This window comes from Carcharodon carcharias, chromosome 4 (assembly GCF_017639515.1).
Source record: "Carcharodon carcharias isolate sCarCar2 chromosome 4, sCarCar2.pri, whole genome shotgun sequence".
Classification (NCBI taxonomy): Eukaryota; Metazoa; Chordata; class Chondrichthyes; order Lamniformes; family Lamnidae; genus Carcharodon; species Carcharodon carcharias.
The window spans coordinates 163,451,715-163,477,806 of record NC_054470.1 but is presented as its reverse complement, the minus strand read 5'-3'; the positions used below and the strand labels follow the sequence as shown (position 1 = coordinate 163,477,806).

The following is a 26,092-nucleotide window of genomic DNA, read 5'->3' as shown; positions in this document are numbered from 1 at the left end:
AAAAGCCTAATAATATAAAGTAAATAGCAGTTTTCTAAAAACATCAATACAATTCACTTGGAATATTAATAGCTCACTGCAAATGACTTATCCCTGGTATAAATTAACAGAAATAGATCCACACATGTTTGAGCATATGCTGTTTTATAACAAGAGGTGTTATAGTATATGATATATAATGTAATATCAAAGCCATTAATTTATGGGCTGGATTAAGTCAAATTATCTTTATTACGTGGTAGTCTGGGATTTTCACTGCTGTTTTTGGAATTACATTCTGTCACTCAGTGATATTATTGTAAATACTGTAAATATCTATATTTTCTAACTGCAGATCTTCATTACCTGCTCAAAGCAAGCCAGAAGTTTCATGAAAAGTAGTATTGTTGCCCATTCCTAACTGTCCTTGAACTAAGTGGCTTGCTAGGCCATTTCAGAGGGGAGTTGAAAGTTAACCACATTGCTGTGGGTCTGGAATCATATGGTAGGCCAAACCAGGTAAGGGTGGCAGATTTCTCTCTCTAAAGAACATTAGTAAACCAGATGGGTTTTAACGATAGTTTCATGGTCACCATTACTGAGACTAGCTTTCAATCCCAAATTTAATTAAATGAATTTAAATTCCACAGCTGCCATGATGGGATTTGAACCAATGACCGCAGAGTATTTGCCTAGGCCTCTGGATTACTTGTCCAATGTCATTACCACTACACCACCATCTCCACATGTTAGAAACATGACAGAACAAGAGTTACCAGATTTGGACATAATTAACATGGAAAATGCAACCCAGACTGATGTTGACTTCTTTCATGTGGCCCCCATCCTCTAAATACTCCCCCACGACACATGTCCATAAAACATTTTCCTCACTGCCAGTCAATTACGTGAATATTGCCTTTTTTTTATATATAAGTTTTCTGCTTGGTGGAAATGAATAGACATATAATAATGGGCTCAGGGTGCACAATTTTGTGATATGCGCCCCTTTGTGCACTATTAGTAGACTTGCAAACAACATATAATCTCTAATAAATTTCCATAAATCAAAAATAATTCATAAAACAAAGTTTCCAGCTAGCCATGTTAAAAATACCGGTTAAAATTCAGGATAGATTTTCTAACCTGAAGTGAGTGACTTGAAAAAATATTTCTAAAAAGTTTTAGATTTTAACCAGCAACAAGAAATCACAAACAGCTGTGGTTATTTACAATGCTGCTTCAGCTGGTTATGTTCACACATCATTGCTCGTTATTTTGACATGTTAAGCAGAAAAACACAATTATAGCATTTGACATAAATTCATCACACCAAAACCTTAAAATTTTAATCTCAAGCTTCTTTCCAGGGCTTTTGGGGAAAAAACAAAAACTGCTAATCCTCACAGAATAAAAGATTATACCCTTTAACTCTTGACACAGGCTACATACCTAGAAATTCTGCAAACTGCACATATTCACAATAAACAAATGTGATTGAAATCTCTCAAATGTTATACAGTAATATCCAGTTGAAGTCCAAACTTCAAACAGATATTTTACTTATCAAAAGACAAAATACAACTCAATGCATTAATTTAACTATTATTATAAAGTACAGAGTTTATATTTTGACCATTAAAAATTACTGAAAAAGGCACAAATGAAAAAAATTTAGATATAGATTTAAATCTGCCGAACACCATTATGTACTTGGACTCCCAAACTTCTTTGCTCCACTACAGTTCTACTGGATGATACCATACTTGTCTACATTAACCTCTAACTGCCACAGTTTAGCTTACTCACGAAATTTATGTCTTGCAACTTCCTGCTCCCATCTGCACTGCTTAGTGTAATTTGCAAACAGGGATAAGAATGTAAGAACGAGGAGGAGTAGACTGCGCAGCCCATCAAGCATGCTCCGCCATTCAATATGAACAAGGCTGATCTTTGGTTTCAACGTCATTTTCCCGCCCAGCCCCAATTCATCTGGATTCCCTGAGACACCAAATATCCGTTTATCTCAGCCTTAAAATATATTCAATAATGGAGAATCCACAAGTCTGAGGTAGAAAATTCCAAAGAATCACAACTCTGAGGATATTTTTCACCTCAGTCCTAAACGATCAACCTTTTATCCTGCGACTATGCTCACTCCCATGTTCCACATTCCCCAGCCAGAAGAAACCACCTCTCTGTCAAATCCCTTCAGAAACTTGTATGCTTCAATGAGGTCACTTCTCATTCTTCTAAACTCCATTAAGTATAGGCTGAATTTACTCTATCTCAACCCCAGCTTATCCAATCTATCCTCATAGCTCAGACCCTCCAGCCCAGGCAGCATCCTGGTGAATCTCCTCTGCACCCCCCCCCCAGTGCAATCACATCCTTCCTATGTAGTAATCAGAACTGCACACATTACTCCAGCTGGGGACTAACCAGCGTTTTATACTGTTCCAGCATAACCTCCCTGCTCTTGTCTTCGATGCCTCTGCTAATAAAGGCAAGTATCCAATATGCCTTCTTAACTACCTGCTCTGCTACCTTCAAGGATCTGTGGATATGCACACCAAGGTCCCTCTGATCTTCAGTACTTTCCAGGGTCCTATCATTCATAGTGTAATCCCTTGCCTTATTAGCCATCCCCAAGTGCATTACCTCACCCTTTTCCAGGTTGAATTCCATTTGCCACTGTTCTGCCCACCTGACCAGTCCATTGATATCCTCTTGCAGTTTATGACTACCCTCCTCAATATTTACCACCCTACCGATTTGAGTCATCTGCGAACTTCTTGATGATACCGCCTACATTGAAGTCCAAATTGTTTAAGTACACCACAAACGGCAAAGGCCCCAGCACCGAGCCCTGCAGAACTCCACTGGAAACAGACTTCCAGTCACGGAAACAGCTCTCTACCATCACCCTCTGCTTCCTACCTCTCGGCGAATTTTGGATCCAACATGCTACTTCGCCTTGGATCCCATGGATTCTTACTTTCTTGACCAGTCTGCCATGAGGGTCCTTATCAAAAGTCTTGTTCAAGTCCATGTAGACCACATCAAATGCATTACCCTCATAAATCGAAGTACAGTACATCTACAGGCTCCTCTTTATCCATGGCACAAGTTACGCCTTCAAAGAACTCCAGTAAATTGGTTAAACATGATTTCCCTTTCAAAAAATCATGCTGACTCTTCCCAATTACCTCAAGTTTCATTTAATATTATCCTCAACTTCCCTAGCAAACCATGGATGGATCCTAAGATGGATGCTAAGTTTTTGTCTTTTTAATGAAATTTATTTTTGTTGAACATTTGACTTGTTTCTTTAAGTGTTTCCCACTGTTCATTTATCATATTTTTTAGTTCATTTATCCAATCAACCTTAGCCAGCTCTCTCCTCATTCCTATACAATTGGCTTGAAGATTAAGATACTTGTTTGGGTTTGGAGAATGTCCCTTTCAAACTTAATATGGAATTCAATTCAGAGAATCAGTGCAGAAGGTTGCTATTTGACTAGTCTGCACCAGCTCTCTGAAAGAGCATTCTACCTAGTCCTGCTCCTCTGCCTTATCCACGTAACCCTGCACATTCTCTCTTTTCAGATAGCAATCCAATTTCCTTTTAAATACCTTGGATCGAACCTGCCTCCACCACCCTCTCAAGATGTTCGGTCCAGACTCCAACCACCCACTAACTGAAAATTATTTCCTCACATCACTTTTACTCCTTTTGCTAATTACTTTGAATCTGTGCCCTCTAGTTCCTGATGCTCTCGAGTGGAGACATTTTCTCACTATTCATCCTGTCCGTTTTCCTCAGGATCTTGAATATCTCTATCAAGTTCCTCTCAGCCTTCTTTCCTCCAAGGCAAACAGTCCCAACCTCTCCAATCTATCCTCATAGCTACAGTTTTATCATCCCTGGAATCATTCTTGTGAATCTCCTCTGTACTCTCTCCAATTTCTTCACATATGTCCTCAAGTATGGCACCCAGAACTGGATGTGGTACTCCAGATGAGGCCTAACTGGCATCTATAAGTTCAACATGACCTCTTTACTCTGTATTCAATGTCCTTATTAATAAAACCTAAGATACTATATGCTTTATTAACTGCTCTCATAACACGTCCTGCCATCTTCAATGAATTGCACTATGATCACTACTACCCAGGATCTTCTATCACGAGATTACTAATTAACCCTGCCTCATTGCACAATTCTAGATCTAAAATAGCTTCAGGCCTAGCTGGCTCCAGAACTATGACAAAAGCATTCTACAAACTCATTCTCCAGGCCACCTCTGCCAATTTGATTGGCCCAGCCTAAATTATGATTAAAGTTTCCCATAATTGCCTTTGTTACAACCTCCAATATTTTTGCTTACAGTGCTGTCCAACGGTATAAGTACTGTTGGGGGACCTATAAACCCCTCTCAACCAGCATTTTTTGATCCTTGATTTTTAAATCTCCACCTATACTGATTCTGCTTCCTGATCTTCCAGAAGACTTTATGCTCATTCAAGGGATGCGGGTGTCGCTGGTTAGGCCAGCATTTATTGCACATCCCTAATTGCCCTTGAGGAGATGGTGGTGAGCTGCTTTCTTTAACTACAGCAGTCCATGGGATGTAGGTACACTCGGTTCTGTTAGAGAGGGGATCCCAGGGTTCTGACTCAGCAATAGTGAAGAAATGGCAATATATTTCCAAGTCAGGATGGTGAGTGGCTTGGAGTGGAACTTCCAGGTGGCATTGTTCCTATATGTCTGCTACTCTTGTCCTTCTAAATGGTAGTGGTCATGGGTTTGGAAGGTGCTGTCTAAGGTGCCATGGTGAGTTTCTGCAGTGCATCTTCTAGACAGTACACATTTATGCCACTATGCGTCGTTAGTGGAGGGAGTGAATGTTTGTCGATGGGGTGCCAATCAAGCGGGCTGGTGTCAAGCTTTTTGAGTGCTGTTGGAGTTGCACTCATCCAGGCAAATGGAGAATATTCCATCACATTTCTGACTTGTGCCTTGTAGATGGTGGACAGACTTTGGGTACTCAGGTGGTGAGTTATTCACTGCGGGAGTCCTAGCCTTTGACCTGCCCTTGTATCCACAGTATTTATATGGCTAGTCCAGTTCAGTTTCTAGTCAATGGTAACCCCCAGGATGTTCACAGTGGGGATTCAATGATGGTAATGCCATTAAATATCAAAAGGCGATGGTTAGATTCTCTTTTGCTGGAGATTGTCATCAACTGGCACTTGTGTGGTGCGAATGTTACTTGCCACTTGCTGGCCCAAGCCTGGAAATTGTCCAGGTCTTTCTGCATTTGGACATGGGCTTCTTCAGTTGCTGAGGAGTCATGAATGACGCTGAACATTATGCAATCATCAGTGAACAAACCCACTTCTGACCTTAAGATGCAAGGAAGGTCATTAATGAAGCAGCTGTGGATGGTTGGGCCTAAGACAATATCCAGGGGGACACTTGCAGTGATGGCCTTAAACTGAGATGATTGACCTCCAACAACCACAATCATCTTCCTTTGTGCTAGGAATCAGCAGAGAGCTTTCCCCCAGATTCCCATTGACTCCAGTTTTGCTAGGTTCCTTGACGTAATACTCGGTCAAGTGCTGCCTTGATGTCAAGGGCAGTCAGTCTCACCACATCTCTGGAATTTAGTTCCTTTGTCCATGTTTGAACCAAGGCTGGAATGAGGACAGGAACTGAGTGGCTCTGGCAGAACCCAAACTGAACGTCCGTGAGCAGGTTATTGCTAAGCACGTGCCACTTTAACACATTGATGACCCCTTCCATTACTTTACTGACGATCGAGTGTAGGCTGATGGGGCAGTAATTGGCCAGGTTTGAACTGTCCTGCTTTGAGTACATGACATATCTAGGCCAGGCAGATGCCAGTTTTGCAGCTGTACTGGAACAGCTTGGTTAGGGATGTGGCAAGTTCTTGAGCAAAAGTCTTAAGTACTGTTGTCAGAATATAGTAAGGGCCCATAGCTTTGCAGTATTCATTGCCTTCAGCTGTTTCTTGATATCACGTGCAGCAAATTGAGTTGGCTGAAGGCTGGCATCTGTGATGCTGGGGGCATCTGGAAGAGTCCAAGATGGATCATCCAATGACAATATATTGAAAGGCTTAGGCCTGTAGTCAACATTTTTCTCTCTCCCATACCTTCTAAAATAAAGGAGTGGGATTAGCAATTCTCCAGTCTGACAGCACAATTCTTATCAAAATATTGCAACCAGTGCATCAACTTCTAATAGTTTGGAGTGGAAATCATCAGGTCCTGGAGATTTAAATCCATAATAATTTACTCTTATTACTTTTATTTACATTAACACTGAATAAAATTAAGTTCCTCTCCTTGATTTATGTTTACTTTCCTTCAATCACTGGTATTTAATTCTCTTCCTATTTCTAAAATGGATGCGAACTCTATCAATATACAGGTTTGTTAAAGGCAAAGCAATGGTTATTGTGTGAGGGGGAGGGTTTCAGATTCCTGGGACATGGGAATGGTTCCAGGGGAGATGGGACCAGTACAAACTGGGCGGATTGCACCTGGGCAGGACCAGGATTGATGTCCTAGGGGGAATATTTGCTAGAGTGGTTGGAGAAGGTTTAAAGTAAAATGGCAGGGGGATGGGAACCTATGCAAGGAGTCAGAGGGGGTGGAATCAAGGACAAGAACAAAAGACAGAAAGGGGAATAAAGAAAAAGTGATAGGCAGAGAAATCAAGGGCAAGAATCAAACAGGGCCTCAGTGAAAAATAGTGGGAACGGGACAAGTAATGTAAAAAGACAAGCCTCAAGGCTTTGTGCCTTAACGCGAGGAGCATTCACAATAAAGTGGATGAATTAACCGCGCAAATAGATGTAAACAGGAATGATATTGTCGGGATTACGGAGACATGGCTGCAGGGTGACCAAGGATGGGAACTGAACATCCAGGGGTATTCAGTATTTGGGAAGGACAGACAGAAAAGAAAAGGCAGTGGAGTTGCATTGCTGGTTAAAGAGGAAACTAACACAATGGTGAGGAAAGATAATAGCTCCGATGATGTGGAATTTGTATGGGTAGAGCTGAGAAACACTAAGGGGCAAAAAATATTAGTGGGGGTTGTACATGGACCCCCAAACTGTAGTGATGTTGGGAATGGTATTTAAACAGGAAATTAGAGACGCATGCAATAAAGGAACGTCTGTAATTATGGGTGACTTTAATCTGCAGAAAAATTGGGCAAATCAAATTAGTAACAATGCCGTAGAGGAGGAATTTCTGGAGTGTATACGAGATGTTTTTCTGGACCAAAATGTTGAGGAACCAACTAGAGAACAGGACATCCTAGGCTGGGCATTGTGTAATGAGAAAGGAATAACTGGCAATCTAGTTGTGCAAGGCCCCTTGAGGATGAGCTACCATTATATGATAGAAATCCTCATCAAGATGGAGAGTGACGTAGTTGATTCTGAGACTAGGGTCCTGAATCTTAATAAAGGGAACTACGGTGGTATGAGATGCGAGTTGGCTATGATGGATTGGGAAATGTTACTTAAAGGGATGACGGTGGATAGGCCATGGCAAACATTCAAAGAGCGCATGGGTGAACTGCAACAATTGTTTATTCCTGTCTGGTACAAAAGTAAAATAGGAAAGGTGGCTAAACCATAGCTTACAAGGGAAATTAGAGATAGTATTAGATCCAAGGAAGAGGCATACAAATTGGCCAGAAAAAAACAACAGACCTGAGGATTGGGAGCACTTTAAAATTCAGCAAAGAAGGACCTAGGGATTGATTAAGAATGGGAAAATAGAGTATGACAGTAAGCTTGCGGGGAACATAAAAACTGATTGTAAAAGTTTCTATAGGCATGTGAAGAGAAGATGATTGGTGAAGGCATATGTAAGTCGCTAACAGTCTGAAACAGGGGAATTTATAATGGGGAGCAAAGAAATGGCTGACCAACTAAATACATACTTAGGTTCTGTCTTCACAAAGGAGGACACAAATAACATACCAGAAATGTTGGGGAACACAGGGTTTAGTGAGGGAGAACTGAAAGAAACCAGTATTGGTAGGGAAATTGATGGGATTGAAGGTTGATAAATCCCCAGGGCCTGATAATTTACATCCCAGAGTACTTAAGGAAGTGGCCCTGGAAATAGTGGATGCATTGGTGGTCATCTTCTGAGATTCTATAGACTCTGGAACAGTTCCTACAGATTGGAGGGTAGCTAATGTAACCCCACTATTTAAAAAGGGAGGTAGAGAGAAAACAGGGAATTATAAACCAGTCAGCCTGATGTCAGTAGTGGGGAAAATTCTAGAATCCATTATAAAAGATTTAATAGCTGAGCACTTGGAAAACAGTGGCAGAATTGGACAGAGTCAGCATGGATTTACAAAAGGGAAATCATGCTCGACAAATCTACTGGAATTTTTCGAGAATGTAACTAGTAGAGTTGATGAGGGGGAGCCAGTGGATGTGGTTTATTTGGACTTTCAGAAGGCTTTCGACAAAGTCTCACATAAGAGATTAGTGTGTAAAATTAAAGCGCATGGGATTGGGGGTAGTGTATTGACATGGATAGAAAACTGGTTGGCAGACAGGAAACAAAGAGTAGGAATAAACAAGTCTTTTTCTGAATGGTAGGCAGTGACTAGTGGGGTACCGCAGGGATCTGTGCTGGGACCCTAGCTATTCACAATATATATTAATGATTTAGATGAGGAAGCTAAATATATCTTCAAATTTGCAGATGGCACAAAGCTGGGTGGGAGGGTGAGCTGTGAGGAGAATACAGAGATGCTTCAGTGTGATTTGGACAAGCTGAGTGAGTGGGCAAATGCATGGCAGATGCAGTATAATGTGGATAAATGTGAGGTTATCCACTTTGGTAGCAAAAACAGAAAGTTAGATTATCTGAATGACAATAAATCGAGAGAGGGGAATGTGCAACGAGGCCTACGTGTCCTCGTACACCAGTCGTTGAAGGTAAGCATGTAGGTGCAGCAGGCAGTAAAGAAGGCACATGGTACATTGGCCTTCATAGCGAGAGGGTTCAAGTACAGGAGCAGGGATGTCTTGCTGCAATTATACAGGGCCTTGGTGAGACCACACCTGGAATAGTGTGTGCAGTTTTGGTCTCCTTATCTGAGGAAGGCTGTTCTTGCTATAGATGGAGTGCAGCGCTGGTTTACCAAACTGATTCCTGGGATGGCAGGACTGATATATGTAAGGAGAGACTGAGTTGGTTAGGATTATACTCGGAGTTCAGAAGAATGAGGGGGGATCTCATAGAAACATATAAAATTCTAACAAGGCTAAACAGGGTAGATGCAGGAAGGATGTTCCTGATGGTGAGGGAGTCCAGAACCAGGGATCACAGTCTGAGGATACGGGGTAGGCCATTTAGGACTGAGATGAGGAGAAATTTCTTCACCCAGAGAGTGGTGAGCCTGTGGAATTCGCTACCACAGAAAGTAGTTGAGGCCAAAACATTGTATGTTTTCAAGAAGGAATTAGATATAGCCCTTGGGGTGAAAGGGATCAAAGGGTATGGGGAGAAAGCGGGAGCAGGCTATTGAGTTGGATGATCAGCCATGGTCATAATGAACAGCGGAGCAGGCTCGAAGGGCCGAATGGCCTACTCCTACTTCTATTTTCTATGTTTCTATGATATGGATTTTAAGAAGTGAATGACAAAGCACCACAAAAAAACTGGTTAACAAAATTGAAGCTCATTCAATGAGGTTAAGTGTCAGCTTGGATAAAAAAATAGGCTTCAGGACAGAAAAAATGCGAGTGGCAAATGATGATTTTTCAAATTGGAGGATGGTAGTCAGTGGTGCTCCTCAAGGTACAGTGCTATTAAAATTTGCCCCATGATACCAGACTTGGTGATGTGGCAGGCTGTGAGAATGGTACAAATCAATTGCAACAGGATAAAAGGCTATCAGAATGGGCAGACAAGTGGCAGATGAAACTTAATACACAGAAGTGTGAACTGACGTATTTTGGCAGAAGGGTTAGAGAGAGGTAACATAACTTACTGACACAGTTCTAGTGTGCAGGCACCAAGTGACCTTGGGGTACATGTGCACAGAACCTTGGTGGTGTCATAACAAATTGAGTGTAATTAGCAAAGTTTATGGGACCTTAGTCTTATTGAGTATAAAAACAGGGAAGTTATGCTGAATCTTTACTATGCTCTGGTTAGGTCCCAACTAGGTGGGCCCAGTTCTGCTCACCACACTTTAGGAAGTGAAGATCCTTAAGAGTGATGCAGAGGAGATTTATCAGAATGGTTACAAGAATGGAGGATTTTCATTACAAGGTTAGGTTGAAGAAGCTGGGGTTGTTCTCGTTGGACCAAAGCAGATTGAGGAAAGATTTGACTGAGGTGGACAAGATTACCTATCTTATCTAAACCTGTCACAAAGGAAAGTTATTCCCAATAGCTGATAGTACAAGGACTATGGACGCAGATTTGATGCTATGAATAAGATGCAGGGAGATGCAAGGAAGAATCTTTTTACACAGCAAACGGCAAAGAGCTAGAACTCGCTGCCTACTGGAGTGGTGGAAGTGGACGTGATCAGTGATTTCAAAAGAAAATTGGATGGTCAATTGAGGGAAATAAACTTGCAGGGTTAAAGGGATAGAACAGGGAACGGAACTGCCTAGATTTCTCAACAGCAAGTTGGTATGGACTCGAAGAGCTGAATGCCCTCTTTCTTTGCGATGATGACTCTGACTTCATGAGTCAAGCAGATGTTACAGAAAAATTGCAAAGGACAGCAACTCTTCCAAGGGTTCTGCACATCAGGGATTCTTAAAGAATCTGTTGAGTGTTGCCCACAACACTGACACTCAGTCCACCTTGGATACAATGCAATATGTAATTGGAAGATGTATCAAGTACATGGTCTTTGGCAAGTACTGCTGCCTTAAAACTGGTGGGGTGGGGTGGGGGCTTAAGGGTGGTTGTTTAGAAACAGTACCAGCTCAAATATGACACTCCAATAACGCAGGCTCCAGGACTGCATGGAGCCTGTTGCAGGTCTGCATCAGAGGAACAGTCAGTGGCAGGTAAGGTCTTCTACCTCCTTCCACTTTCAGAAAGGAATTATCTGCACCAGAGAGCTGCCCACTAGATTTGTGGAACAAATTTGTCATGCATCAGTCAGAATAGCAACAGGGGAAGGTCAGAGCAAGCCAATGTCACTGCACTGCTTTATTTTCCAAAGTTAAAAAGAGCCAACCGTAAACATATAGCACTTCCTGGCTTGCGTACCCAAGCCGCACACCTGTTAAGTGGCATAGTTGAGCAGCCTTATGCTGGCTATTTCCTTATGGTGTACCATCTTCTTTTGCATATAGTCCCATCTTTTGTAAGTAGTGAAGAGTGTTGAATCTGACTGCCAACTCTTTCCAGCAACACTGGGACTTTTAAAAGCACAATTCCTCCACAAACTCGCCTTATACAGAAGGATGTGCAATTTTCTAACCAAAGATAGAATGGATGCGGAAACATTCCAGATCAACCATATATTCTACCTTTACAGATTTGTTTACTGGTGGGTTTTAGCAGCTAATGTTTCCCCACGCAATCTTTATAAAGGTTGGCCCAGATTTCATAGTGATGACTGTCAGCAGCAATGGCTGCCAGGATCACACATGCTTAGCTAAACACAGAAATCTAGAAATTGCCGTTAATGATTCTATCCTTCTCCATAGGGTGTGTTGTTCAAGAACTCCAGACTGCAATCATTTAGAAATCACTGAGTTGACAAAACCTTTTTAATGCTATTAGTCTTACTGTAAATACCCTTGAAAAAAGTTGCACCTTTTTGTATTAGGTGGAACTGGGCTTTTTGGGGGGTGGGGTAAAAGTTTTTACTGCTGCTGAAATACCTTCCTGAAAACTAATTATATATTTGTGGAATGTGAATTTTCTCCATTATGACAATAAATCCCACATATTTTTCAAATAACATTTTTTAAAAGTTTATGATATTTCAGCTTCTACCCCAGTGTCATCCATATGTCCCAAACATTTATTTTGTCCTCTATAAAATTCAAATTTTTTTTTATTCGTTCATGGGGTGTGGGCTTTGTTGTTTGGCCCTGCATTTATTGTCCATCTCTAGTTGCCCTTAAGGTGGTGGTGATCTGCCTTCTTCAACCGCTGCAGCCCATGTGGTGTGGGTACACCCACAGTGCTGTTAGGGAGTTCCAGGATTTTGATCCAGCAACAGTGAAGGAGCAGCAATATATTTCCAAGTCAGGATGTTGAGTGGCTTGGAGGGGAATTTCCAGGTGGTGGTGTTCTCATCTATCTGCTGCCCATGTCCTTCTAGATTCTAGTGATTGTGGGTTTGCAAGGTGCTGTTGAAGGAGCCTTGGTGAATTCCTGCAGTGCATCTTGAAGATGGTACACACTGCTGCTACTGTGCATTGGTGGTGGATTTTAACTACTGGCTTGCTGTCTGTGAGAATATTTCTATGTGAATGGCTGTTTACCCTACTTGACAGCATCATTGTTATTGCATGCCTGGGTTGGCACCAGATTCAGATTGGTGTCAGGAAATTGGAAACTCAAGCATAGCTTTCTTTGAGTGAAGCAGAGAGTACTATTGCTTCATCACTGGTCACCAAATCCAGGCCATTTTTTCACCCCAGCAACACCTCAAACCGACTAATTTAAGACCATCTTTTGAACGCTGCAAAAAATTACTTCATTGTGTAGTGTCTCTCCTCAGGTTTAAGGAAAAGGCAAATTTATCTCGCAACCAACATCTAGAATAAGTGTCCATAGCTAATTCATCACTTTTTTAAATTTGAAGTGCTGCTGGTGGTGGCAACATGGAGCAAAGAGGGAGGTGGAGGGGAAATATGTTAGCCAGGAAACTGAAAAAATTGTCCAGGCTGTCCTTGCAAAGGATGTGATCTTCAATGACCAAACCACTGCAACAATTCGCTTCCAAAAGATTGCATCTGCAACATTTAATGCAGTGAAGTGTTAACCTAGATTGCACATTAGGTCTCTTGAACTGTGCCTTGAAACCAAAAAATTCAGAGTCAGAAGCAGGTGGGAATATGGTGGGTAAATTTGATTGGAACTATTTGCTCAAATGGAGGATAAACTAATCCTTCTCATATTTTCTCTGTCAACCAGTTGGGCTGAATGGCCTGTTTCAGTGTTGCAACTTCTAGGCGAGGCTACCACCAACTGAGCCCAACATATAATTTGGGTGGCTACATACCTTTTCATATCCCCCCCCCCCAGTACCATTCAAGCTTAGCAGCAATTTCCACGTCAATCCTCTGAGCTCCCAATACTGGGTCCAGTTTAGGTTGGGAGTTCTCCTACATGAATTTAAATAATTAGTATAGACAACCAAGGAACATCAGCCAGAATCTCCAGCCATTATCACTGTGTGGGATTTAAACTGTGTGGTCTGTGAATGAAGCAACTGCTTTGACCTTGTAGGACGGGTTATAATGACCAAAGTAAATGTAGAACAAAACAGTTTCAAGTTCTGAGAAGGTGGAATTATAAGTTGCCATTTGAGTTCAAATAATAAAACAAGTGCAATTGCCTGGTCACTACATTAGCATGAAAATCTATAGTCAGCCTTCAGATAAAGAGACGAGCATAAAGTTTTCCTATCAGATTTGAAAAATTCCCACTATATTTTTTCAATGTTACTGAGGACTGACTAGGAAAACACCAAGCAGACAGGTACAAACACACAAATGCACTACATCACAAGAACCTGTAAAAGAAGATTACAAAATTATATAAATACCACAAAGGCAGACTTACTTTGTAGATAGTGCAACACCATCAGCACCAAAGAGTAACTATTCAATGTGCCACGGCTAGCATCATTTATTCCATGGTAACGCGCCCACTTTTTCACAACCAGCACAAGGGGACGAACACGACTCTCAGCTGCATAAAAGAAACAATTTACTTGGGAGAACATTGAGATTTTTAAGGAGTTGATGACAAGCCAACTACACAAGTGGTTTTAATTTCCATCTTTCTGCATTCACAAATTTTTTTTGTTAATCCTACATAGTAACATAAGAATTGCTGGATGAAAAAGTATCAAAGTCCAGCTAGCTTACTTTCCATTATCCTGACAGTAACATGATATGATAATAGAGTTGTTGGCTAACCATAGCAATCAACTCTTATTAATTAGTCTGCAAGATACCTAGACACAATGTGAGAACACTACCAGGGGTGGAAAGCTTTGGTGTAAAGCTACCTGCTCTTTCCAAGCATTCTACACTTATCAGGGGTACATCTCATATCAGTCATATGCAGTATCCTAAAACACTATTTTCTGGAAGAAATGTGTCATTTGCACTTTAATTAATCAATAAATGCATTTGAATGAAGACCTGTTGGGCTGAATGGTCTGTTTCTGCGCTGGAAATACTTCATAAATTCCTGAGTAGATAGATTCTTTGGAAAGATTTCAATTTCCATTAATTACCCAATGCAACATCAATTAAAAGGAAATTTAGAGATATGCTAACCTTTAATTAACAATCTAAACAGTTGAATCTCTGAAATACAATAAGAATATTCTGAATATATGTCTAACACAATTACTAAGCCAGTCCACAGAATGTGTGAAGACCTAGTTTTAAAGCAATGTAGAATCACTCAGGAGTAAAATATATGCATATCGAGGCAAAGGCCCACGGCTGCACTGATGCTTTGTACGTTTAACTGAATGCACACCAGCAGCAGTGTGATTCATTCGTATCTATCATTTTGGTGGCATTGTTGCTTTTTATTTTGAATGAAATTTCATGTAGAAGTTAAAAATATGACAGTACATAGTACTATGAAACATATTTGTAGTATTAAAAGGCTACAATTTTGGTTAATCAAGATGAGACAAAAGCATACGAATGTGGAACGGGTAAAATGGAAGATAAGTAGCTGCAGTTATCTGACAAAAAATTTGTTCAAGGGAACAACACTGACCTCTAGTGCACAATGCTAATAAAAAGAATTACAAATACTGCAAACAGTTCTTACCCCGAAATAAAGTTACACATCATCATAGCTGGAAACTATAATGCTATTCAGAAGTATAGAGGATCCTATTCCATCCAGTTTTAACAAGGCCCCAGGATGAATTTCAAAGTTATTCAATGGAATTTAAGTCAATTAAATAGGGATAAAAATCATTGCAAAGTGCTGCATAAATTAGCTGAATATTTCAAGAAAAGTTGAAAAATTTGTTATTGTACTAACTTACAGCAACTCAGTGAAAACAGCCTACTTCAAAAAGAGCTTAGGTTCAGAGACACTGAATACAAAATATTGTGGCTGCATAGGAAATATTTTCACTGCAAATAAACCCTTTAGTGTTTATCTACAGTATTTCATTTTTAAAAATAGAGTTGTTTCCCCACAGGATTTAGCCAATTCATTCAACAAAAAAATTGAGAAATTATTAGAATCGTTGAAAGAACTAGCATTTATATAGCACCATACCATTCTCTTAAGATGTTAAAACTGATTACTTTTGAACTGCAAGCATACTTATATTGTGAAGAAGCATGGAAGCCAAATAATGCACAGCAAGGTTCTGCAAAAAGCAACTGAGAGGGGAATATTTAGTTTCAGGGCAAGTGGCTTCACACCTCCTGGATCCAGATACCTGCCTGAGAAACCACCACCACATAAAGACATCCTCCTATCACCACCATCCCCATGCAACCCCCAAGGCCTCTGATCCTCTCCAATCAAGCCCCCAATCTACCCCTCACCATGGCTTCCAATCCAACAGAAGAGGAGAAGTGAGCAGTTGATGAGCTTTTTTTAGGTAGCAATTTTTATTATCTAATAGAAAGTTAACAGGGCAGTTCCGACCCCCAGGAATGCACATCCTGTTCCATGTGGGAACTCCAGGACATTTCCTGTGACCCTGGATAACCATATGTGCAGGAAGTATCATCAGCTGCAGCAACACGAGTTCTGCATTTCAGAGCTTGAGCAGCAGCTGGCATCAGTACACTGCGTTGTGAGGTTGAGAGTTTTATGGACAGCATATTTATAGATGTGATCACCCTGCAGCTTAAGAGTATGCAGGGAGAGGGGGAAATAGGTGACCGCCAAGCAATCAATAAGAAACAGGCTGGTAATGCAGGAGTCGCCTGAGTGCATCTCATTCATTGATGGTGCAGTTGAAGATGGTTTGGTCTACTGCCTCACTACCATGAGGAACTTATGCAGTGATGCCCTGGGGCTGAGATGATTGATCCCCAACAACCACAACTGTCTTCCTTTGTGCTTGCTGTGACTCTAACTAGTGGAGAGTTTTCCCCCATATTTCCATTGACTCCAGTTTTGCTGGGCACCTTGACACCACGCTAGGTCAAATGCTGCCTTGATGTCAAGGACAGTCACTCTCACCTCTCCAGTTGAGCTCTTCTGTCAATATTTTGACCAAGACTGTAATGAGGTCAGAAGCAGAGTGGCTCTAGCAGAACCAAACTGAGCAGTGGACAGGTCACTGCTGAGTGAATGCCGCTTGATAGTACTGTTAACAACATCTTCCATCACTTTGCTGATGATCGAGTGTAGACTTTTGGGGCCGGTTGGATTTCCCCTGCTGCTTGGATGGGATAAACCTGGACAATTTTCAACATTACTGGGTAGATTCTAGTATTGTAGCTGTACTGAAACAGCTAGGCTAGGGACACGGCTAGTTCTGGATCACAAGTCTCCAGTACTATTGCCAGAATATTGTCAGGGCCTGTAGCCTTTGTAGCATCCAATGCCTTCAGCCATTTCTTGATATCACATGGAGTGAATCGAATTAGCTGAAAACTGGCATCTGTGATGCGGGGGATCTTAGGAGGAGGCTGAGATGGATCATCCACTCTGCACTTATGACTGAAGATGGTTGCAAATGCTTCGGCCTAGTCTTCTGCACTGATGTGCTGGGCTTCCCCCATTATTGAGGGTGAGAATAATTGTGGAGCCTCCTCCTCCAGTTAGTTGTTTAATTGTCCACCATCATTCACAAGAACACAAGAAATGTGAGCAGGAATAGACCATACGGCCCACTGAACCTGCTCCACCGTTAATACAATTATGGCTGATCTTGTGTTTCAACTGCTACTTCCAGCCTTCTTCCCATATCCCATGACTCAGAGGCTGAATATGTCTATCTCAACCTTAAATGTATTCACCAATGGAGCATCCACAACCCACTGAGTGAAGTAATTACTCTGCTTCTCAATCTTAAATGATCGGCCCTTCATCCTGGGACTGTGCCCCCATGTTTTAGATTCCCCAACCAGCGGTAACAATCTCTCAGCAACCACCCAACAAGCCCCTTCAAAATTTTGTAGGTTTCAATGAAATCGCCTCTTATTCTTCTAAACTCCAGGGATTATAAACTGAATTTACTCAGTCTCTCAACATAGGACAATCCCCTCTTCCCAGGGACCAATTTAGTGAACCTTCACTGTACCACCTCCAATGCAAGTATATCCTTTATTAAATGTGAAGACCAAAACTGCACACACTATTCCAAATGTGGTTTCACCAAAACCCTGTATTGCAGCAAGACTTGTTTATTCCTGTACTCCAATCCCCTTGTAATAAAGTCCAACATGCCTTTTGCCTTCCTAATCGCTTGCTGTACCTGCATACTAACTTTCTGCGTTACTTGTATGAGCTCACCCAAGTCTCTCTGAACATCAACAATCACAAGTTTCACAATTTAAAAAAAAATTCTGCTTTTCTATTCTTATGACCAAAGTGAATAACTTCACACTTCCCTACATTATGCTCCATCTGCCATCTTGTTGCCCACTCACTTTATTTATATTTCTTTGCACCCTCTCCATGTTCTCCCCACTACTTGAGTGAAAATGACTGTGCTTCCATTCTGGGATATGCAATCCATAATATTGAAATCTATTATTGTTACTCATTTTTATAACTGACGACTACTACTGATAGTTGGGGCCCACTTCCTGGTTAAGGAATACAATTTCCAAAATTGTATTAAATATCCGACTACAGCACTCACTCCCAAAAAAGCCAATCAAACACTCACATTGTAGTTTGGTGTCTTTTATAAAAAGCTATCAATTCTAAATTTGATTTTTTAACTAGGCTGAATCCATCCCTTTGTCCGACTCTTCCAATTTAATTTAAAATGAGATTCCATACACTTAACTTGTTTTGGTTATGTTGTTCAACACCCTACTAGCTTTGATGACTGTTTCCCTACATTGGATAAATAAACATGTTTAGTTTCTAGTCCACTAAAACACCTAGGTGTTGTGTTTTTTTTAAAGTTTCATCTTTATGTACTCCATTCATGGTGTTGAAATGTGTGCCATCTATATTCCCTTCCTTTCCAAGTTGTAAAATTCTTCACTTTAAACTTCATTTGTCTTTTGGCTTATTTGTCCAACTTATTCTGTAAATTTTGAACTGCTTCCTTAAATTCCAGTCTCCTTCAGATTCAATTTTGATCAAGAAAGTCTTAAAGTACAGGTCATTTACATAAATGAACAATTGTAGTGGTCCAAATACTAAAACTGAGCACATTCCACTTAGTACTTCCACCACCCCCATTCTACCCATTCAACACTTTCCAAACATACTCAGGATTCGCCTTGAAAGGTGCGTTCAACTATTAGTTTGCCGTGTCAAATACCTTTTTCCAAACAACCACATTCCAACAACAGGGTCTCCAAGAAATCATTCTCATATTAAAAAAGAATTCATTTTAAGACTTTGCACAGCTAAAAATAGGACTCACCATCGTCTGATTGGTTACCATTAACCAGAAACTGAACTTGACTAGCCATATAAATACTGTGGCTACAAGAGTAGGTCAGAGGCTAGGAATCCTGCAGTGAGTAACTCACCTCCTGACTTCCCAAAGCCTCTCCACAATCTACAAGGCACAATTCAGGAGTGTGATGGAATACTCTCCACTTGCCTGGATACGTGCAGCTCCAACAACACATCAAGCAGCTTGATACCATCCAGAACAAAGCAGCCCATTTGACTGGCACCCCATCCACAAACATTCACTGCTGCTACTGTGCGTCGGTGGTGGTGGCAGTATGTACCAACAGCATGCACTGCAGAAACTCACCAAAACTCCTTAGACAGCACCTTCCAAACCCACGACCACTACCATCTAGAAGGACTAGGTCAGCAGATACATGAGAATACCACTACCAGGAAGCTCCCCTCCAAGCCACTCACCATCCTGACTTGGAAATATATCACCATTTCTTCACTGTCACTGGGTCAAAATCCTGGAACTCTCTCCCTAACAGCACTGTGGGCATACCTATATCGTTTGGACTGCAGTGGTTCAAGAAGGCAGCACACCACCATCTTCTCAAGGACAATTAGGGATGGGCAATAAATGTTGGCCTAGTTAGTGAAACCCACATCCCTTAAATGAATTTTAAAAACTGACCAACTCCAAATGTGATAAAACAGGCTAACATTAATAATGAAATACAAGGTGACACATTCAATTATCAGTTGGGATGTATGCTTCTGAGTCTCTGATCCTGGTTCTAAGGCAATGATAACTACTGTATCTTTGCTGTTTTCGAAAGAAGAGAACAGCTGTAGGTACAGTTTGTAATATTCACATCTCTCAGTTGAAAGTTGTGAAGTCAAGTCCCACTCCAGGGCTTGCGCACAAAAATCAAGGCTGACATTCCAGTGCAATGGTGAAGGAATGCTATAGCATTGGAGGACCTGTCTTTCAAATGTGACATTAAACTGAGACCCTATCTGCCCTCTCAGGTGGGCATAAAATCCAATGGCACCATTTCAAAGAAGAGCAGGGGAATTATCCCATGTGTCCTGCATCCTGGCCAATATTTATAATTCAATCAACATTACAAAACTAGATTATCTGGTCATTATCAACTTGCTGTTTGTGGGATATTCTGCAGTTAAAAAAGGCACTATATAGATACAAGTCTCTTTTTCTGCTGTGGGAATGCTGCACCCATAATTTGAGTGAGAGGAGGAGAAATCGATATTACAATATACCACACCCACAAGATGTCTATAGGCATCATGTCCCAACATTCACATGTTTAAGCTAGCCTTAGACAAACCTACATAAAACTATTAAATGTAATGAAATCCTATAACTAGCTGGTCAAGCTCATACAGCTTAAAAAGTCTCAACCTGTACAGGCAACTTTCAAAGCACCAAAATGGCTATGCAAAACATTTTACATGGTTTTAACTGAAACTTCCAACTGTAATCTAAGTGGCTGTATTAACATTTTAAATTTAGGGAAGAATGACTTAAGTGTCAATTTTGTTGGATATTCTAAAACTATCAAGGGTGTCAAGAAAAAAAGTCAGCCTGTTTTTTTTATATATATATATATATGTGTGTGTGTGCACACGTGTGTGTGTGTATATATGTAGAGTACTTACTATATGCATAGCTTCTCAGCAGGAATGTATTTCTTATTCCCACAACATTGTTTACATTCAAGTCAAATTCCACACCGCTGAAAATGCAAAAAAAACAATTAAACTCGTACATTTATTTTTGAAATTCACTAGGTTCAAGAGATTCCTGAGGAGTGAAATATGGTTTAAGCAACTCCATAACTGTACTTTTAAAAGGCTCAGGAAACATCAAATTACTCAATAGTTATGATTGTCATCTTTGCAGGAAATCTATAGTTACTTTAGGACATCTACTAGTAAATATTTGGAAAAGCATAACTTAAGGTAATACAGGGAAAAAAAAGTCACATTTAAAACATTCTGCTGGTTAAGTTTTAATTACAAAAGGTATACACAGAATTTCAGAAAGCTTTAATAAGGATAAGGTAAAGGAGTGCTGCATTGTTCCAGTGAAGCTCAACACAAACTGGAGGAACAGCACCTCATCTTCTGAATAGGCACTTTACAGCCTTCCGCACTGAATATTGAGTTCAACATTTTAGATCATTAACTCTCTCCTCCATCCCCACCCCCTTTCCAATCCCCCTTTTTTCCAATAATTTGTATAGATTTTTCTTTTCCCACCTATTTCCAATATTTTTAAATGTATTTCCATCCATTGTTTTATCTCTACCTTTTAGCCTATTTCAATCCCTTCCCACCACCCCATCCCCACTAGGGCTATCTGTACCTTGCTCCTCCTACTTTCTACCCTTAATGTCACCTATTAGCACATTCCTTAGATAATATCACCACCTTCAACACCTCATTGTCCTTTTGTCTGTGACATCTTTTGGTTATCTCCACCTATCACTGGCCCTCTATCCAGCTCTACCTGTCCCATCCCCCCTTAAACCAACTTATATTTCACCTCTTTTCTATTTTTACTTAGTTCTGTTGAAGAGTCATACGGACTCAAAACGTTAACTGTGTTCCTCTCCGCAGATGCTGTCAGACCTGCTGAGTTTTTCCAGGTATTTTTATTTTTCTTAAGGTAAAGGAGTCACGTTTTGGGGAGCTGTTAGAGAACAAAATGTTTTGCCAGAGGGAATGGCTAAGGTTGAGATAATTTTATTTTTCTAAAGGACAAGAGAATAAGCATTTGCAGCAGAGAAAAACATACGAATATTAGTACAAAGCAGAGCAGTAAGATTAGTTTTTCATTCCTTCAGCAAAGAGTAATCACAAAAGTGTGTCAGGTGGCCACCTGTTATGCTATGAAACAGGACCTTAAAACTAAAGCAGTCACTAGAAAGTAATTTTTCAAGCTGGAAGTCAGTTATGTGAATGTAAGTGTATCCTCTCTATTAAAAATGGGCACACCTGAATTTCTATTCCAATCACTTATGCAGAATTTCTCTGTTACAATAATAGCAACATTAGAAAAAAAAAAGGCTTATAGTGTGGATATGAGGAAAAAACCCAGCAAAGCTCCTGAGGGAAATGGCCTTGGGTGCTTTTCCAATGGACGTTAGAAGTGCTTATTTCAGGTAGAGGTCGAAAGGAGGAGGAAGAATTTATCAGCAATGCTGTAATGGATCCATTTAAAAAAAAAACAAATACTGTTCCAGATGGGGGCATGATGAGGTTTCATTGCTGAATCAAAAAATTAAGAGACATTTTTAATTAACGTTATGTCCATGTCCAACTCATGTGACAATGTTACATGAGGAGACATGGTTGGCGAATGAAATTTTCACTGCAGTAACTTTTTACTTTGGGAACCGATCTCCCTGCGGCAGCACTTAAGTCTCTGGGAGATCGGAGAAATAGGAATTCACCACCCCGACCCACCAACAGGAAGCGCATAGGGTATCCTTGCGGGTGTTATGCTGGGTGGGCCTTAATTGGCCCACCCACTAAAAATGGCGGCGCCAATTGGAGGGCCGCCCGCCCTTCCTCCTCAACAGGGGGAAAATTTTGCCCTATGAACCAGGGAGTGCTGAAATGCATTCCAATGCAATTGATTAGTCACCCAGGTTCAATCTTGCTTTTGAAGGCCATGGTTATGAAAACTTTTATCTTAAATCAACACGTTAATTTTAAAAATACATTTTAGTCTAGAGACAGCTTTAGCCCAATATAATCAGTCTTTCTTCTGTTCTGCAGAATTAAGTCTACGCCCAGATTTTTGTTATCCAAATCAGTGATCAACTAGTAAAGTATCTGATCCAGGAGTACAAAACAGTCAGCAGAATGAAGGCAGTATTTAAAAAATCAAGCAATTTCAAATATATGCTCAAAATCTTAAAAAAACATAAATAATTTTATTTTTAAAAAAGTCTTTTTCAAACAAATTTAACAAACTCTGCAAACAATTACAAATACAGTTTAAAAAATGGCAGCAATGAATTAGTTCCAAAGGTAAATAATATATCATGGTAGCTACAGTGCAAAGTTAGAAGGTAACAATCAGCACCACTACTAATTACAATGGAATGATTGTCAGCAGAAATAACTCAATCACCTACCTGACTTTATCCCTGAATTTTACTATTGGCACTTTTGCTCGGATCAGTTGAGGTCTGTCAATGTAAGCTGCAAATAAAGTTAAAAAACTAAATCTACCTTCAAAAAATACTTTTAACTACTGTCTAACTGCACTTTACCCAGAAACGTCCAGAGTGGTGCTTTCTTGGGATCCTGTACATCATCCACAAATTCTCTGGTGGGTAGCGTGGAAGCAGAAGGGGAGACTGTGGCGCAGTGGTAACGTCACTGGACTAATAACCCAAGAGGCCTATGTTAATGCTCTGAGGATACGGGCTCAAATCCCACCACAGCAGCTGAAAGCTGGTCTCAATAATGGTAACTATGAAGCTATCATCTTTTGCTGTAAAAACCCATCTTTCCTTTAGGGAAGGAGATCTGCCATCCTTACCTGGTCTGCCCCACGTGACTCCAGACCGATGGTAACGTGGTTGACTCTCAACTGATCTCCGAAATGGCCTAGCAAGCCATTCAGTTCAAGGACAGTTAGGGGTAGGGAACAAATGCTGACCTTGCCAGCGATGCCCTTTTCCCACGAAAGATTAATTTTTTTTAAAAAGCATGCAGAAGGTGGTGACCAGCTTTTTAGCCAGATCCAGCCATATAATAATCAGTGGTTAAGAAGTCAGCAAGGGTGTTTTGTTAATTTTCCTTTTTTGCACCTGACATCTACTTTAAATCTTGCCCACCCCAACTGATTGATCAAAGAGGATAAATATTATGTAAGGAAACTATTGGTCAAAATTCATACTGCAAATTCTGGTGTGCATACAAAATATTGCCACCTTTATCTAAAAAAACCCCCACAAAATTACAAAATGGAAACAGGAAGTTCAGTCCAAGCAGACCATTTTGGTGTTTATCATCCACATAAGCATTTGCCCGAATCAAAAGTACCTACACATTTCCTGTATTCCTTTATCCTCTTTTCTTACATACCACCTAATGAACATTGTTAAATTTTGACATGTTCAACACACTATAACACTAACAACATATTAACTTCAAAGAGTGGCTTACTCTTACTTACGGTAGTCAACCACAATCTGTAACCTCATGGCCTGGCATATCCTCCACTCTACTATTACCACCAGACCAGGGGGTCAACCCTGGTTCAATTAAGTGTGCAGAAGGGCATGCCAGGAACAGCACCAGGCATACCTAAAAATCAGGCGTCAACCTGATGAAGCTATAACACAGGACTACTTGCGTGCCAAACGGCATAAGAAGCAAGTGACAGACAGAGCTAAAGGATCTCACAACTAATGGATCAGATCTAAACTCTGCAGTCCTGCCACATCCAGTCATGAATGATGATAGACAATTCAATTCGTCTGGGACATTTTGGAACAAAAGACAACGACAATTTGGGTGTAGATTTAGTAAGTAATAAAGCCTAAAAAGAAACACCAGATTTGTACTATAAAAATAAGATGGCACTGGAAATTTCTAAAACCTTCCTCCAAGCGGAAGAGATGTCCCTGACAATTTTACAAGGGATCCCAAAAGCCAGGTTAATCGAATTGGCAAGTAAACTAACAGTAGGATTGCCTGCCAAAGCTAGGAAAGCAGAGGTAATTGAAGAGATAGCACAGCATTTAAAACTGGAAAGAATACCTGATAGACTTGAGTTCTCCAAGGGGCGGTTCATTGGAATGGGCCCAAACTCAGTTGCAAATTAAAAAATTGGAACTAGAGGCAGCAGAATAGGAAAGAGAAAGGGCATTCCAAAGGGAACAGGCAGGAAGGCAGGAGAGAGAAAGAAAACAAGAAATGGAAACGTGAAAACGTGATCTCCAGAGGGAATTAGAAATGGCAAGATTAGAAAAATAGTGAAGGTTCAGGGCCAACATGTTCCTGTAAAGGTGAAGGGTAGGACCAACAAGTTCAGGCAACCCTGGGTGTCAAGTGATATAGAGGATTGGATAAGGAAAAAAAAAGAGGCTTATGGCAGATACAGAGGGTTGAAAACAGCGGAAGCCTTAGAGGAGTATAGAAACTGTAGGGGGTACTTAAAGTAATTAGGAGAGCAAAGAGGGGGCATGAAAAAACACTGGCGGGCAAGATAAAGGAAAATCCCAAGGCATTTTATAAATATATTAAGGGCAAGAGGATAACCAGAGAAAGAATAGGGCCCATTAGGGGCAAAAGTGGCAATCTGTGCATGGAGCCGGAGGGTGTAGGTGACCTTGTGAATGATTACTTTTCATGTGTGTTCATTGTGGAGAAGGACGGTGTAGGTGCAGAAATCAGGGTGGGAACTGAGATATACTTGAACAAATTAGCATTGAAAGGGAGGAGGTATTCGCCGTTTTAGCAGGCTTAAAAGTGGATAAATCCCCAGGCACAGGTGAACCATATCTCAGGCTGCTATGTGAGGCAAGGGAGGAGATTGCAGGGGCTCTGATACTAATTTTCAAATCCTCTCTGGCCACAGGGGAGGTGCCAGAGGACTGGAGGGCAACGAATGTAGTATCATTATTCAAGAAGGGTAGTAGGGATAAACCAGGTAATTACAGGTCAGTGAGTCTAACATCAGTGGTAGGGAAACTACTGGAAAAAATTCTGAGGGATAGGATTACTCTCCACTTGGAGAGGCAGGGATTAATCAAGGATAGTCGGCATGGCTTTGTCGGAGGGGAGGATCAAGTCTAAAAAATTTGATTGAATTTTTCAAGGTAGATGAGAGTGGTGCAGTTGGTGTAGTCTACATGGACTTCAGTAAGGCTTTTGACAAGGTCCCGCATGGGAGAATGGTCAAGTTAGTTAGAGCCCATGGGATCCTGGGCAATTTGGCAAACTGGTTCCAAAATTGGCTTAAGTGTCAGGGGGCAGAAGGTGATGGTTGAAGATTGTTTTTGCGATTAGAAGCCTGTGGCGAGTGGTATAGCGCAGAGATCGGTGCTGGGACCCTTGCTGTTTGTGGTGTGCATTAATGATTTTGATGTGAATATAGGAGGTATAATCAGTAAGTTCGCAGATGACACTATAAGAAGAGTATGATTGCACTAGAGAGGGTACAGAGGAGATTCACCAGGATGTTGCCTGAGCTGGAGCATTTCAGCTATGAAGAGAGACCAGATAGGCTGTGTTGTTTTCCTCA

At 40.8% G+C, this 26,092-nt stretch overlaps 1 protein-coding gene across 2 annotated transcripts in view; it reads right to left on the bottom strand.

Moving 5' to 3' along the window:
- Positions 1-26,092, bottom strand: part of tent2 (terminal nucleotidyltransferase 2) — a 105,670-nt gene that overhangs the window by 47,252 nt on the left and 32,326 nt on the right. For both annotated transcript variants that reach the window (XR_005942857.1, XM_041186638.1), the window contains exons 8-10: positions 22,971-23,037; positions 20,482-20,558; positions 13,828-13,956 (exon numbers count right to left, since the gene is read on the bottom strand). Coding sequence is in view for 1 of the 2 variants with exons in the window: in XM_041186638.1 (XP_041042572.1) it covers positions 13,828-13,956; positions 20,482-20,558; positions 22,971-23,037 (273 nt within the window). In the remaining variant the exon portion in view is untranslated. The remainder of the gene's footprint in view (positions 1-13,827; positions 13,957-20,481; positions 20,559-22,970; positions 23,038-26,092) is intronic.